The following is a 14,873-nucleotide window of genomic DNA, read 5'->3' on the forward strand; positions in this document are numbered from 1 at the left end:
ACTTTTTATATGGAATTGAATTTGGTCTCATACTAATCAATGTGTTGACATTTCTTTGTACTATCTACTTAATAATTTTCATGCAAGACGCCAAGATATCTACCGACCCACATATGCTAGCATTGACCAGAAACTCTATTTATTTATTTTTTATTATTGCCCCCTTGATGATGATTTGTTCTTTAGATCATGTTATTAGCATTCTAAAAAGTTATTGTGTACGCTAAAGCTTCAATATAAGAGAAAGAAAATTACACATACGAAGAATACACTTATTGAATTTTTTTGCGTACAATAATATTCTACTATAATGAGGATTTAAGTTGAATCACAAATGACCGTAGTACTAAGTGGCAAAATTTTCAACTTATGCAAGCCTACATGATGGCCATAGAAAGGGCCCTTTTGGTAATTATAGTGTATGGACCTGCATTCCAAACCCATTAACAAGCTGGGCCAGGAAATCACCAAACAAGGTGGATTGGTTTGGGCCAACAGCTGCCATATGGTAAGAGACTCGGACCCCCAAATAGGCTTTGCTAAACATCTGCTGCTGCTGATAATTTTATAGCTAAGGGAACCAAGAGGTAGAACAAACAATATAAACATGAATATTTGCTTTCACCGTAATAGTTCACATACATGCTCTCCATGTTCAATGCTTATCGGCCAACGAAATAGCACATCTGCTTAAGTTGAACCGAATTGGACTACTTCACACATTTAATTCGGTAACCAAAATTTCCCGATGGAATAAGTAAATAAATGGAAGAGATGTTCCCGCATCCAAAACTGATGTAGCAGTAAAAACAGGCAGGTCGACATCATGGAAGACGAAGGAGCTTGTTCACACCTGAGTCGAGAGCATCCACATTTCTCCTCAAGATTTTTCTGGTCATGCATTAAGGAACCAGAAGAAAAACCATATCACAAATCCAAAGTATTTCAGGTATGGCAGGTTGATAACCCACTGAGCATCCGGCTGCGTTCATATTAGCAGACAGAGCAGGATGAATCCTTGATTTCAGCGCAAGTGACCACCACTGCTATGGTGGGTCTGGGGGAATTCAAGAGCATAAACTATGAAATACACCCAAAGTAACTAACTGTTAAGGATACAGCTGCAAGGCTAGATTGTCAATTCCCTTCATTTCTTCATTTAATCTGCCAAAAAAGGAAAATTCAACATCTTGTTTAGAAAGGCCATTGTTACAAGGGACCTAAAAGTTTAACTATCCTAGAACCAAGCACCCAACAGCCACGTTAAGACTAGGCGTTACTGAGACACGGTCCTATCAATGCAATGCATCACTAGATTTGTTCCGACACAGGTAAACACTTCCTTGAGGAAGTAGTTCCGTGGCCGGTCACAAACTCACAACAAGAATATGTGCCACACTGTTAATGGGAAACAGAATTTGACAAATATTATATCTTTCTATATACATGGACTGCAAAAGTACTTTTTCATATGACATAAATTAGTAGGAGATGAGTATACTGAGCAAACAAATACCACCATGTTTAGATCATTAGGTTGGTGACGAGCCATCAATTTATATGAACAAAACCATGTTGCAGAAACCGCTATTCGTGGTTACTAATTCAAATTACACAACCTTAATCATATCATATGCATCAACAATTCTGAACGATCATACCATCCAAAGAAATTTCCATCTCCCAACATTTATCGAATCATAAAACGAGATGATCAAAGCCTTCAGTAAATTACCTGAGACATGAATTTATATACCGATTTCCCTTGGTAGCAGCATCAAGCACTGAAATTCAAAATCCAATAACATTGCTATTATTCAATTTCATAAATTCGGAACTCGGAATTAATCATCCTAACTACAAAATCGTTACAATGTTTTGCATAAACATACCAGATTCTTGAAGGCGGCCAGCAGCGTCACCAAAGCAATGCATGTGATCAACTGAGTTGCTAGTAACCTTCATCATTGCAGCAATTCCCAAATCATTCGATTTTGATTTAATCAAGAGAAAAAATTTAAAAAATTAAAATAAAAGAAAACAAATTTTTCTTCCGTTTCCTTCACTTTCTCGAGAACCAAACATGAATTCGAAGCCAAAACAAAATTGAGATGAAGGGAGTGACCTCGGAGAGGGCCAGGCGGAGGGAGGCGAAGAGGGAGGTGAAGCTGTCGGCTATGGCCAGGGAGTCTCTCTCGACCACTTCGAGAGCGCGGAAAATCTCGGTCTGGTTCATCGGAGGGTGTTTCGAATCGGTGCGGTTGTCCTCACTGGGATCGAGTGTGGAATCAGGACACGTGGACTGTGGATCGAGGCGCGGGTCTGAGGTTAGGGCTTCGGAGCTCGTCGGATGGGGCGGTCGAGGTGGTTCTCCTCCGTCTTCCTCCATTTTCCCGTGGGCTATGTTCCGGGTTTTGTCTTGAAGACTGGAACTGTTGATCAACAGCATGATAGAATAAAAATAATAAAACGAATTGGGGCAATAGCCCTCAACTTTATTTCTACGACTATTGGTCCTTTAATTTATCGAAATGTGTAGCTATGATTTTTTTTCTTAACACTGTCAGTAACTCTGTTAAATTCTATCATGTGTATGGCACACACTGACTGTAAGGGCAATTTAGGAAACAAATTATTTCCCAGATAAAAGCATTCCAAATAATATACAAAGGCACGAGCTTCTCCAACCAGTCGGAGAATTTATTCACCATTCCAAGGCTCTGGTGTGCTTTCCTCCATGCCCAATTCTCAAATTCCCACCATGTACATTTACCATTCATTCAAATTCTTAATCATGATCATGAAAATAACATTCTAATCAAACACGTCTAGTCATCAAATACATTAAACAAACCATTCCGGTCATGAATTTAAGTCATCAAAATACAATTCATAAGACCTTCATGGTCTACGACTATCTACTACTGAAAAAAAAAAAAAAAAAAAAAAAAAAGATAGGTACATCATCTAATCCAGGCCTTCATGGTCTATCCACATCAAAAAACAAGCATCAACATCATCTATTTCAAAACCACTACGGTCTTCACATCCTCCATCAGAAAACAAGTGGTAACATCAACTAATTGAGGCCTCCTTGGTCCATGAACATCAAAAAACAAGTAGCAATATTATCTATTTCAAAGCCTCTATGGTCTTGCTTGGTTCCCCATCCCTTTGTATCCGCCCCTTCTCACCTAAATCAAAGAATTGATTCAGTGAATCAAATCAAATTGGCATATAATGTATGAGAAAATAATCAAACATAAACTTACAGGTTGTTTTCCCTTTCCTTGTTGCCCTACTTGAGAACTGACATGTTGCTTTTTCTTTCCTTGAGAGTTAATTAGAGCTCGTGTTTCGGTGTTCCCTTGAGACATTTGTGTCCCTGAAGTTTGAGAGTTTGCTTGGGCATTTTGAGTTGTTGCTTGAGTGTTTACTTGTTGAGTCTCCTGCATTAACCCAAGAATGAATTAAACTGCAATTTAATATACAACACTTGCTAATTTGGTTTTTTAGGATTTACTAAAGCATAAATGTGTACCTGATTCTTATTTGTTGCATCCGTGTGTTGTGATTTTCCACATCCTACTTTATTGTGCCCCAACTTTCTGCATTTACCGCAAGCTATCTCTACAAACCATTTTCTAAGTCTCTGAGGTTGCAGTGTGTCATTGTGCTCACCCAATAGATTAGTTGGTGGTGGAAGATAGTGTGGTTGTGGCTTAACTTCACCTACAGACATAATTCTCTTTCTTTTTGGCCTGCCAGGTTGCTTCTTGCATATTAGAGGTTTCAATGGAGTTAAATCCGTCATATCCCACAAATCCATTCTAGGAATGGGGTGGATCATAGGATCATAGGAGTTCAAGTAAGCTTCCTTCTCGTAGCAGTCATGGACATAGGTGTAAACAATCTCATCTCTGGCGAATATACAAGCAATTGCATGTGAGCATGGGATCCCACATAAATCCCATCTCCTACATGAGCAAGTGGACTCCTTCAACTTCACTACAAATTGTCTACCACTTATGTGTTGTACTAGGTACTCCTTATCACCAGCCATCTTAGGAATACAATAAGTACTTTCCACTTTGCTTTTCTCAATTATCTTGAAAATCCTTGGACCAACTAGATGCTTCCAATTCCTCCCAACAGCTTTCTTATTGGCCATCCTAAGCATGATATACATGTTGATGTTATCTAGAAGTCCCAAGATAGGCCTATTCCTTGCCACAAGAATAGCAAAATTAAAACTCTCACATAAGTTGTTAAGTAGAACATTACACTTATAGTGAGTATTAAAGCAAGATCTACTCCAATTATTAGCAGGCCTATCATTAAGCCATTCCCATGCTTTTTCATGTAGATTTTTCATCTTTTCCCTCTCTTCCTTCCACCATGGCACTGTTGTTGCCCTTGCTGCTGCCCATAAAATATTTTTCATTTTCAACCCTTGAAGACCAGAAGCTTTGAAGTTTTGATGTAAGTGCCTAACACACATCTTATGCTCAGCAGTTGGGAGCAATTTTTTTTATTGCTGATTCCAAACCCTTTTGCTTGTCACTTGCAAAATCCCATGCTAGGTCATTCTCAATTTTCAAATTAGCAATCAAAAGCTCCAAAAACCAAACCCAAATGCTTTTGTTTTCTATCTCAACAATTGCATAAGTTATTGGGAATAAACCACTGTTGCCGTCAATCCCAACAGCCGTCAAAATCTGTCCAGATGAGGGCCTTTAATAAAACAACCGTCAACTCCTATGACAGGCCTACAGCCTTCCAAAAAGCCTTGTTTGCACCCTGCCAAACACACATAAATCCTTTGAAAAAGAATATCATCACCGTCCATTTGAGTCTTCACCTTGATTGTGCTACCTTTGTTGGCCTTCTTAAGCTCTTCCACATAGTCCCATAATCGTGCATATTGCTCCACATAACTGCCTTTAATCACTTCTCTAGCAAGCCTTTTAGCTCTGAAAACTTGGTTTCTAGTAACCACCAAGTTAAACTCTCTTTTAACCTCAGCCATGATGTCATCGACATCCCAATTTGGATTTGTTCTAAGTTTGTCTATATAGTGCTCTGAAAGCCATCTTGAATCTGTATATAGAACTTTGTCTACCCTCCTACATTGGTGCTCTAACTGCACGGTTTTTATAACAAAGGTATCCGAGCTTGGATTCTTCCTCGCGGCTAAAATCATAAATGGGCAAGTTTCTGACCCTTCATATATAGCCCTCAATCTCGTCTTGTCATTTTTTTTTTTTTAATCTAATAGCTCTACCAGTCCTCATAAAATGATGCTCCATAGCCTCTTTAGCTTCTTTCTTGTTGGCAAACATCATGCCAATTCTAAATTGAGGATTTTTAAGGTCTATTTGCCTCTTCCATGTTTTAAACTTCGGCTTTCGTTTCTTCCTCTTTTTATTTGACTCAATTTCTTCAATATTATCTTCACCCTCATCAAGGCTGTCAAAATCCTTAGAGTTTGCTTCATCCGATGATATATTTCCAGTATGTTCAAAAGGCGGCTCTGCCTCAAAATTCTCTAGCCCTTCTTCAACATTTATCTCATACAATTTATCATCATCTTCACTGTACTCGTACTCACTATCAACAAAGTCGTCATCATTTTCTTCATTTTACTCACCTTTATCAGTGTCAGTTGGTTGATGAATACCAATCTCGCCAAAACCATCCAAGTTAAACTCATCATCATCCAAAGTAGGCCACTCCAAAAAGAATTGACTACCAAACTCCTTGCTTGCATCAGGACCCACATAGAAGATCTCAACAAACCTATTTGATGGTATTTTACCAATAAGGGTGACAAATGTACTGTCAGCCACAATCTCTTCAAATGTCCCTGGCACCCTGTAGTGTATTTGAACTTTCCCTGAGAAAAGATCATTCTCATCATAACCTACATACTTCCCAATTTTTCTAAACTATAACAATGACAGATAATCATCCATCACATGGTCCAAATAACACACTTTGCCACCAATATAAGTACCATCCATCAAGTAAGCACCATGATTTAGTGCAAGAGTACACTCTTCAGGGTTAGCTGCACCAAAAAAAAAAAAAAAAAAAAACCCCAAGATTGAGTGATTAAAGGCAAGAAGCAATAGGTAGAGTAAATGTGCACACCTGCCTAAATAGGCTTAGTAATTGTGAGCATCTGCCTCAATGGCAACATAGACAATACAAGCTCCAAACAAATGCGAAACCAAGTGATGACAAACCGACAACATTGGGACCCCAATGTAGGAGCACAAACACTATAATATCAACAAAAGTTGCAGACATAAGAATCTCAAAAGAAAGCATGACAGAGATGAAGAAATCAACTAATAAAAGGTAGATCTTCTCCTCGAAAACACCCATATAGAATAACAAATTATAAAAAGGTTCAAGTTTTTCGGAAAACCTTACAATATTTCGGAGGATCTCCGGTCCACCTCATGACATCCGACAATTCCATCGTCATCTGCTAAACTAACCCTAAAATTAGCTATGGGTATCAACTTCAACCTGGGGATGGGTATTGAATTCAACCTGGGGATGAGGATGCGTTTATCTAGGAAATAATTTGTTTCCTAAATTGCCCTTACAGTCAGTGTCATGTACCACGCACATGACTGAATTTAACAGAGTTATTGACGGTGTTAAGGAAAATGACCATAGCTACACATTTTGACGAGTTGAGGGACCAATGGTTATGGAAATAAAGTTGAGGGATCATTTCTTCAATTGGGTTAAAGTTGATGGACTATTTTCTACAATTTCCTCTAGAATAAAAATAATAAAACGAAAGCAAAAGTAAAGGCCAAAGTTATTTGGAATATTGCTATCTACACATTAATTTTTATTTTTTACACATTTTTTTTAATTTTTAGCCGTTGGATCGAATTAATTAAAGAAGATTAATGTCCGAATGTTAACAAGAATGTCAAAATAAATGTATGAATAGCATTATCCTATATTTATTGACACCAAAAAGACTTGTAATTTAATTTCACAAATTAGTCAAAATGATCTTTTTTTCAATGTTTAATTGCTGAAACGATTTGTATTTGACGTTGATATTTAATGGATATGTTGTCGAATGTCAATATTTAATTTTGAACATCTTAATTTTTTTTTAATTTAAATTTGGATAAGTTACAATTGGCATTTGAATTTTGCACATTTGGTTTTTTTTTTTTTTTATGTGATTCAATGGGAATCGAATTTGAAACATCTCAATTATCAGTGAATAAGAATATTACTAATCTGTAATACTAAGGTCTCGTTTAGCAGCTCGAACTGTATTGACTATTTCAATCGGATAGGATAATTTGTCGTCAGATGGTACCCGACTACATTAGTCAGGTGTTAGGTGCAATATTGAACTAAAGACTGACTATTTAATACTGTGCTTGTAAAAGGTTTTCCATATTGTTATTTTTTGTTTGTCCTTTGCCTGGACGATAATAAAAATAAAAGGGTAAATCTCAGTTTACTACCCTCAAGTTTCGTGGTTATCAACATTTTGTACATGAAGTTTTTTTTCATCCCAGAGTCATACCTAAAGTGTTAATTTTGGGACAGTCTTATACATCTGTTAGTCTGGCTATTAAGTATCCCGTTAACTAATGACGTGGCGCCCATGTGGACAATGAATGGATGCCACGTGTCATTAAGGGGTCTACGTGGAAATTAAAAATTAAAAAAAAAAAAAAAAATTTGCTCGTCTTTTACCTCCCCCGACCTTCCCTTCCTCCCTTATCCCTTCATTCTCTCCTCTGCACCAACCCACCAAACCCTCCTCGCCTTTCCTTTTCGACTCATCATACATCCACCCTTTCCCCTCCATCTTTGACTTCACCCATCCACCCACCCAACCCTCATCTTCTCTTCAATGGCCTTCATGAGCTCGAACCTCCAAACCCCATCTACCCAAAAAATTTTGTCTTCAGGAGCAAACACACGTCTCTCAGTAGACCTCTGGCACTCGAAGCTTCTCCAATCTCAAATCCATTGAGGCATTAAACCCTAACCCTCATCCTCCAATCGAATCCCTAGATCCTCATCCTTAGATCTTCATCCCCTTCCTTCTGAAACCCTACCCTTTTACGATTTCAATCCCCTTTCTCCTGCCAAAATCCTAGCATTAGATTCAACTGGCCCGCCTCAACCGCCGCCCACTAAAACCGTAGCTTTCGATGCTTAAAACCCATTCCCAAATCCCCAGGCCGCTACTGAGAAGACGACCAACAGGCATCGTCGCAGTTGATGGGATCCTCAGCTCGAGTCGGAGAATTAAAGTGGTGGTGGCGAGACGAGCAGTGGGACGAGGAAGAGGAAGTCGAGGTGGGCACATGAAGAGCCGAAGGCGATTCAGTTGCCGAATTTCATGGAAGGTATTGAGTTTGATCCAGAAATTCAAGCTTTGAATAGTAAGTCACTTGAGATTAGTCGAATGCTGTCTTCGGGTTTGCCCTTAGATAATCGTCCTGAAGGGGCTAGGTTTCCTTCACTAGAACCTATATATGATACCATGGGAATTAGGATTAATACTAGAGAGTTCTATGCCCGTGAAAGGTTGAACAAAGAAAGGCAGGAAATTATTGCTCAGATTATGAAGAGGAACTCGGCATTTAAGCCCCTGGCTGATTACAGGCCACCCAGGCTTCATAAGAAGCTTTACATACCGATGAAGGAATGTCCCAAATACAATTTTATCAGACTTATCATTGGGCTGGGGGGTAATACGCATAAGAGGATGGGTGGAGTCGAAGATGGAATGGGAAGGGTGGATGTATGACGAGTCAAAGAGGAGAGGATATGAGGGTTTGGTTGGTTGGTGCAGAGGAGAGAATCGAGGAATAAGGGAGGAAGGGAAGGTGGGGGAGGTAGAAGACAACAAAAAAAAAAACTTGAATTTTTAATTTCCACATGGACCTACTTAATGACACGTGATGTCCAATCATTATCCACATGAGCGTCACGTCATCAGTTAACGAGAGATTTATTAGCCAAATTAACGGATGTATAAGACTGTCCCAAAATTAACACTTTAGGTATGACTCTGGGACGAAAAAAACTTCATGTACCAAATGTTGAAAATCACGAAACTTAAGGGTAGTAAACTGAGACTTACCCAAAATAAAAATAAAATAAAGGAATGAAAATGGAAAACCTGGTTGTCCTCTTCCTTTATTCATATCTTTTCCACTAGTAAATCCCATTGATGGACCTTCCAATCCGATGAACCCCACCTCCTAGTTTCTCATATCACTCTACAAGAAATGGATTAAAAGCTTCGGCCGGAGAAGAAGAAGATTGAACTTAGCATGCGTTTTATGGAGCCGACTAATTGTACAGACACTCTGGAGTGGACTATTTAGCAGGTGTGAAGCGTGTTATTTAAGTGGGGCCAGATTAATTGTCGGGTGACTATTTATCCAGTTGGGGCACCAAACAACTGGCTCCCTATAATTAGTCCTACCCTATCCAGTGCTTTATACAGTATGCCAAATGAGGCTAAGTGGCAAATACAAAATCAAACTCCAAGCATAACCTATAAGGATGCAAAATTCTTAGGTTTAGTTAGTGTATGTTACACCTCAAACCCTTTCGCTCAAATTTTTATTTTTATTTTTATTTTTTTTGTCAAACGAAAGATTTGTTAGATTAGAGAGCCGACGAAATTCACACTCACGCTGATGCAAAAGCAACACTCCCCTCCACCACACCATTGTGGTAGATGACCACTTGCAAATCATTTAGGGAAATGATTTCGCACGCCTTTTTCTGCACACATGTTTAAAATTCTAAATCTGCCCCGAAAATCTTCTATTATTTAGCACATTAATAAACAATGTTGTGTGCTAGGTTAACAAAAGTATGTACAAAATCACCTCCCATCGTTTAAACACCAGGTTCCACCCTGCTGCTAATCAAAGCTTACAGAGATAATATTGTGGTGACTTTTCCGCTTATTCCATCAACCAGCCACGGACATATTTCCCTTGTTCATCACCATACAAAAACAAACAGAATGGTCAAACAAAACCCCTTCCTCGGAATTTTGAGAACGAAAATCAAACAGTAATATGAACTAATAGCGGTGGAACCCGAACAATTTCATGTATCTTGATTCTTGTCTAATATATGAGAGATCAAATTCAAAAGCACCTAAGCATATCGTTTCTGCTAAACAGTATATATTTTGCATCTCCGAAAAATACAGGTCTTTTCATCCACAAATCAGGATAGAGCGAGCAGAAGGGCAACGATGAGAAATCCAAGCTCCATAGCAGTTATCACCTGGTGATTCTATAGTTCTACAAAACCAGGGAAAAGCTTGGTTGAGTTTTCTTTCATTTAATAAACTGATGTTAAGGAGAGTTCAAATTAACTATTCTGAAATGTGTAGCAAAGAAAACGTTTTGTATCTGAAAGCAAAACCATCAAATACCTTAACACTTTGCAATAGCTGTTTGGCAGCTTTGTCATTCTTGAAGTGTGCTCGTACAGGCTGCATACGGAAACAAAGAGAAAGTTAACCAAGCAGCAAATAACCAAACTGGCAGTGATTTTTTTAGGGAATAAAGGCCCGCTACAGCAGCAGAAAAGAGTAGCCAGACATTCCTCTTTCTCCCTTCTTTTTTCATTTTCATTTTTTACCAGATAGGCATAACTTACAATATGTATAGTATATACACACACGCACACACATTTGAAGTTTGAGATTAAAGCAGAGACTCGGCGAGAGAAAGACTCTGATCAGCTCCAGGACCCTTTTTATGAGACAGATCAATTATTGAACGTAAAAACAGACGTCCTGAGCCTATAAATGCAGATCTCTTTCCCAAATCCTCACCGTGTAATGTTTACATTTTGCATACACTCTAAGGGTTAGTCAAATTGGCATCAGGCCGTGAAATCTGGCGAGATAAAGAACATGACATATACATAGTGAGCCTACCTCGAGTATCTTGTTCAATGCTTTTGATAAAGCTGATTTAAGGTCTGCTGGATGTAGCTCGCCGCTTTCATAATCTGCAGTTAATTCTTCAAAGGTTTTGAAGGTTCTGTATTGGAAGTTAAAGAAAAGGGGGCACAAAAAGAACAATTAGCAGAGACAACAATATTAATTTTCTTAAAAATGGCATTCTCGGCAGGATGTAAAGCTGAATTGGCAAAAGCCTTTAACTAAAACTTTTAACCAGTATAGATTTGATCTAAAGTCTATCACTCACTTATTTCCACCATTCTTTTCAGTCCGCTCTACAACAAACTCATTGAACCAAGGTAGAATTAGATACTTCACATACTCCATACATGGATTCCCATCAACAACATTTGGAGGACAGTAAGCTTTCTTTATCTTCAAATTCACTTCAGCCTAAAATTCAGTGATATATGTCAAAAAATAAAACAAATATTTAGTGGATTACAATGGAAGATAAACAGCCTAGCTTAAAACTTGAATACATTTGTCTTCCAATCCATATGCAGCTTATACAGATCATATAACCATGACCCTCACAGAAATTTAAAATTTAGTTCACCTCTAACAGGCTAGTAGCAAGTTCGCAACCCACCTCTTCATCTTCCATGAATATGGAGGATGATACATCACTTTTTGACATTTTCTCCTGCCCTTGCTGCAAACCAGGTAACATGTCTGCAGATCATCATTTAGAACACCAAACAAAAACCATGTCACCGCTCCCATGTTAAAGGATAAAACGTTAGACTAGCAACATGTGGAAAAGGATTTAGAAAGTTACGGTGTGACAAGATAATAGGTTTGTTCTTCTTTTTTATGTCATCACAATACTCTCTTGCAAGCACATTGACTTTACGTTGATCCATTCCCAACTGGCAGATGTCCGCCTGTTATAGGAAAAATATTTTACAGGTCACTCTTACTTCAACATGGATATTTTTTCCCTCTTCTTTATATGAGATAAAACACGTATAAACTAGCATTTTGATGAACAATATCAAAAGATAAAAAGCTAAAACATGGGAAGATCAGATAGCCAAATGTCAAAATGCACGATCACGTAGTGGTACAAATAACAGATTTGTAGGAAGAAAATATACTGAACTACACTTTTTTTTCTAACAAACGATACTATCTACATTAAGGGGGAAGGGGTGGGCTTAGCCTCACTATGGGCTAGCAGTAATGTGGTTAAAATTCGCCTCTGGCGAGAATCAAACCTAAGACCTCTCACTTCCAAGTGAAGAGGAATACCACTAGACCGTAGTACTAAGTGGCTATTGAACTACATTTTAGTCTGCAAGTGACAGGTTTATGCAACTGTAATATTCCTTCGATCTTTGAGGAATTGGTTGTAGTGAACTGAGTCTCTAGTATGGACTAAATTATGCACTTGACACAACTGAAAGTTATCTAATGTTCTTCATTCTTTTCATATAAACAAAATCTAACGGATTTCTTTTACATGCATCCTGATCAAAAGACACGTCGTCTAAATAAGATCTAGGTAAATAGTGAGTCTTAGGACATCCCTTTATGGGGTGCCATTAAAATGGACGTTCATGAGCCTCCTGCTCTTTGTAGTTTTCACCATTACGCTTTTCATATTCATGTAATTCTATACAATAGGTTCAATAACTGAAGTAGCACAAAACAAATGCAATGTCCTAAGTGGTCCTATCATATACTTAATACATAAAAAGTTAGCATCATTCCTTTAATAATCGATGTCATATTCAGTTTCAACACACTGCAACACGGGAAACAAATCCTATTAACAAAAATTCAAAAGCAAAAATGCTAGCTACCTGAAGGAAGAATATATCTGCACACTGCATGCATGGGTAGAGAATTTGGCTGCCGTTAACTCATCTTGCTCAGTTCGACCCATAATCTGACTACACCTGGATATATAGGAGAAAAAAAATATATTACAGGCTCGACAGATATAATGGGCACGATAAGCATCACAATGCTAGCTACCTAATGATTCTAGGAAGTTTATTTTTTCGAGCTATATCCATCACACGAGGCCAGTACTCATGTGCTCTCGCATTAATCTCCTTTGACGACCACAAAAACTCAACTTTTCCGGTGTCCAAATTCATCCCCGCAGCCCTTCATATCTCAATCATGTAGCGGCCAACTGTCTCATTCTTTTTCAAATCATCCCCCATCTTGTTGTTCAAATGTGCATACCAATCTGGAATCCATATCTTCACTCGGCAGCCAGCGGATGTCAGCTTGTTCACATTTATGGTCTTCATAACTCCCTACACAACAACCCATTAAAATAAGCAATCCTCAAACAAATATACGCCAATTGTTCTTTTGAAACACTAGAAAGTCTACCATAACCCAAATGAGTTTATAAGACTAACACACTACAAAGTTCCAATTGAGTATCTTTTCAAATTCACAAATACACAATTGATATCAATTTGTTTTCTTATTGTAAATGTAATGAATACTCAAAAAAATGATTTGAAACCTGAGCAATGTGCATTCGGCCCGAGGGTTCAAACCCGTCGTAGCAGATGGGTTCGGCCTTGTGAGCCAGCAGATTCTGAAGCTCATCCTCTTGAATGCACTCCTCCGCCACGCTCCTCACGATCTGGTACTTCTCCTCCGAGCTCAATCTTCAACAAAATCATAGCCGCAAAAACACACAATATTGAAATTATTCAGATCAACAGGCGAATTTAGAAACGGAAAGAGAAAAGGGTTACAGAGGATATCTTGGATTGATTAGGTCAAACATTGTAAATTATTCGTTAGTGATTTACTTCCTTATTTAGTTCTCAATTTGCCTTAATTATAGGCAATAGAATAGGATCAAGTCATACACAGTGTGTATAAGAATGTAATCTTGTTCTGTGAAGTCAATAACAAAACCTATTACACCATACCAATTAACTATTTTTATTTGATTTTAATTTTCTCACTATCGTTTGTAGATTGGCAATGAAAATCTGAAGCATCAATCATGAACAAATGGGTGGAAATTGCAGCATTGATGTCAATATGTAAACTTTCTTTTCTAAAGAAACAGTGACATATAGATTTTATGCGTATTGTGAATAATGTACATATTGTGATGTAGGTTTTATATTTTGATGTTTAAGGTATGTATTTTGCTACGAGTACTTTTCATTTACTTTTTTTTTTATTTTTATTTATTTACATCTACTTACTATTGTTCATGGACTTTAGGTAGAAACTTGCATCCAAAATCTCATGTTGTTTGACAATTGCATGAATGACATTTTGGGGTGCGTAGCGCCCGTGATGCAAAAATGTCTCTTGCACGCACGTTAGTGCTTGCGAAGAGGCTAGTTTGTTTATAAAAATGAAACCTATATAAGATGGTGTGGAGAATATGGAAGAGAATGTTTTTTCTCATTTTATTTCTCTACAAGATTACAAGGATATATATACATGATACAAGTGTGTAGGTAGGACAAGGTAGCCGTCCTAGTGTGTAGGTAGGACAAGGTAGGACGGCGTCTGTAGGACGGCTGTAGGATGGTTGTAGGACAGCTTGACGGTTGTAGGACGGCTAATTCTTCCAATACTCCCCCTCAAGCTGGATCAAGGAGGTTAATTGATCCAAGCTTGGAGAGCAGACTTTGAAACTGAGGAGAAGCAAGAGACTTCGTGAAAATATCAGCAAGTTGATCTTGGCTTCGAGTGAATGTGGTTTGAATTACCTTGGACTGGACTTGTTCCCGAACGTAGTGACAGTCAACTTCAATGTGTTTAGTGCGTTCATGGAACACCGGATTGGAGGCAATATGCATAGCTGCTTGATTGTCACAGAAAAGAGACATATGTGTGTTGATTGAGAACCCCAAGTCCGAGAGAAGGC

General features: G+C 38.2%; 3 protein-coding genes and 1 long non-coding RNA gene across 7 annotated transcripts; 1 reads left to right on the plus strand and 3 right to left on the minus strand.

Moving 5' to 3' along the window:
- Positions 1-588: 588 nt before the first annotated feature.
- Positions 589-2,485, minus strand: LOC137711362 (uncharacterized). Its single transcript, XM_068450590.2, has 5 exons — positions 2,126-2,485; positions 1,893-1,959; positions 1,736-1,784; positions 1,120-1,164; positions 589-891 (listed from the first exon to the last, which is right to left on the minus strand). The coding sequence occupies exons 1-5, from the start codon at positions 2,447-2,449 to the stop codon at positions 825-827; spliced, it is 552 nt and encodes a 183-aa protein (XP_068306691.2). The 5' UTR covers positions 2,450-2,485; the 3' UTR covers positions 589-824.
- Positions 2,486-2,807: 322 nt separating this feature from the next.
- Positions 2,808-6,566, minus strand: LOC137711630 (uncharacterized). Of its 2 annotated transcripts, none has more exons than XM_088695765.1 (4): positions 6,439-6,566; positions 3,542-6,070; positions 3,273-3,449; positions 2,808-3,194 (listed from the first exon to the last, which is right to left on the minus strand). In XM_088695765.1, exons 2-4 carry the CDS (start codon positions 4,499-4,501, stop codon positions 3,147-3,149), a joined length of 1,185 nt encoding a protein of 394 aa, XP_088551891.1. In that variant the 5' UTR covers positions 4,502-6,070; positions 6,439-6,566; the 3' UTR covers positions 2,808-3,146. The 2 variants fall into 2 exon arrangements, with proteins under 2 accessions (XP_088551891.1, XP_088551892.1); XM_088695766.1 differs by having other exon boundaries at positions 6,434-6,566.
- A 1,224-nt stretch (positions 6,567-7,790) lies between these two features.
- Positions 7,791-10,826, plus strand: LOC148696284 (uncharacterized). The gene is made up of 2 exons (XR_015963600.1): positions 7,791-8,408; positions 10,241-10,826. It is a non-coding gene; the product is annotated as an uncharacterized LOC148696284 (long non-coding RNA).
- LOC137710058 (tyrosine--tRNA ligase 1, cytoplasmic-like) lies at positions 10,077-13,913 on the minus strand. 3 transcript variants are annotated; one of them, XR_015963599.1, is made up of 9 exons: positions 13,497-13,913; positions 12,989-13,278; positions 12,814-12,909; positions 11,787-11,892; positions 11,565-11,680; positions 11,253-11,398; positions 10,874-11,084; positions 10,469-10,528; positions 10,077-10,334 (listed from the first exon to the last, which is right to left on the minus strand). XR_015963599.1 is itself a non-coding variant. In XM_088695768.1 (9 exons), the coding sequence occupies exons 3-9, from the start codon at positions 12,841-12,843 to the stop codon at positions 10,314-10,316; spliced, it is 552 nt and encodes a 183-aa protein (XP_088551894.1). In that variant the 5' UTR covers positions 12,844-12,909; positions 12,989-13,278; positions 13,497-13,913; the 3' UTR covers positions 10,077-10,313. The 3 variants fall into 3 exon arrangements, 2 of the variants coding, with proteins under 2 accessions (XP_088551894.1, XP_088551893.1); XM_088695768.1 differs by having other exon boundaries at positions 10,979-11,084; positions 11,598-11,680; XM_088695767.1 differs by having other exon boundaries at positions 10,979-11,084.
- Positions 13,914-14,873: the final 960 nt, after the last annotated feature.

Source organism: Pyrus communis, chromosome 6 (assembly GCF_041283825.1).
Source record: "Pyrus communis isolate YQ-2024b chromosome 6, ASM4128382v1, whole genome shotgun sequence".
In the NCBI taxonomy this organism is placed as follows: domain Eukaryota; kingdom Viridiplantae; phylum Streptophyta; class Magnoliopsida; order Rosales; family Rosaceae; genus Pyrus; species Pyrus communis.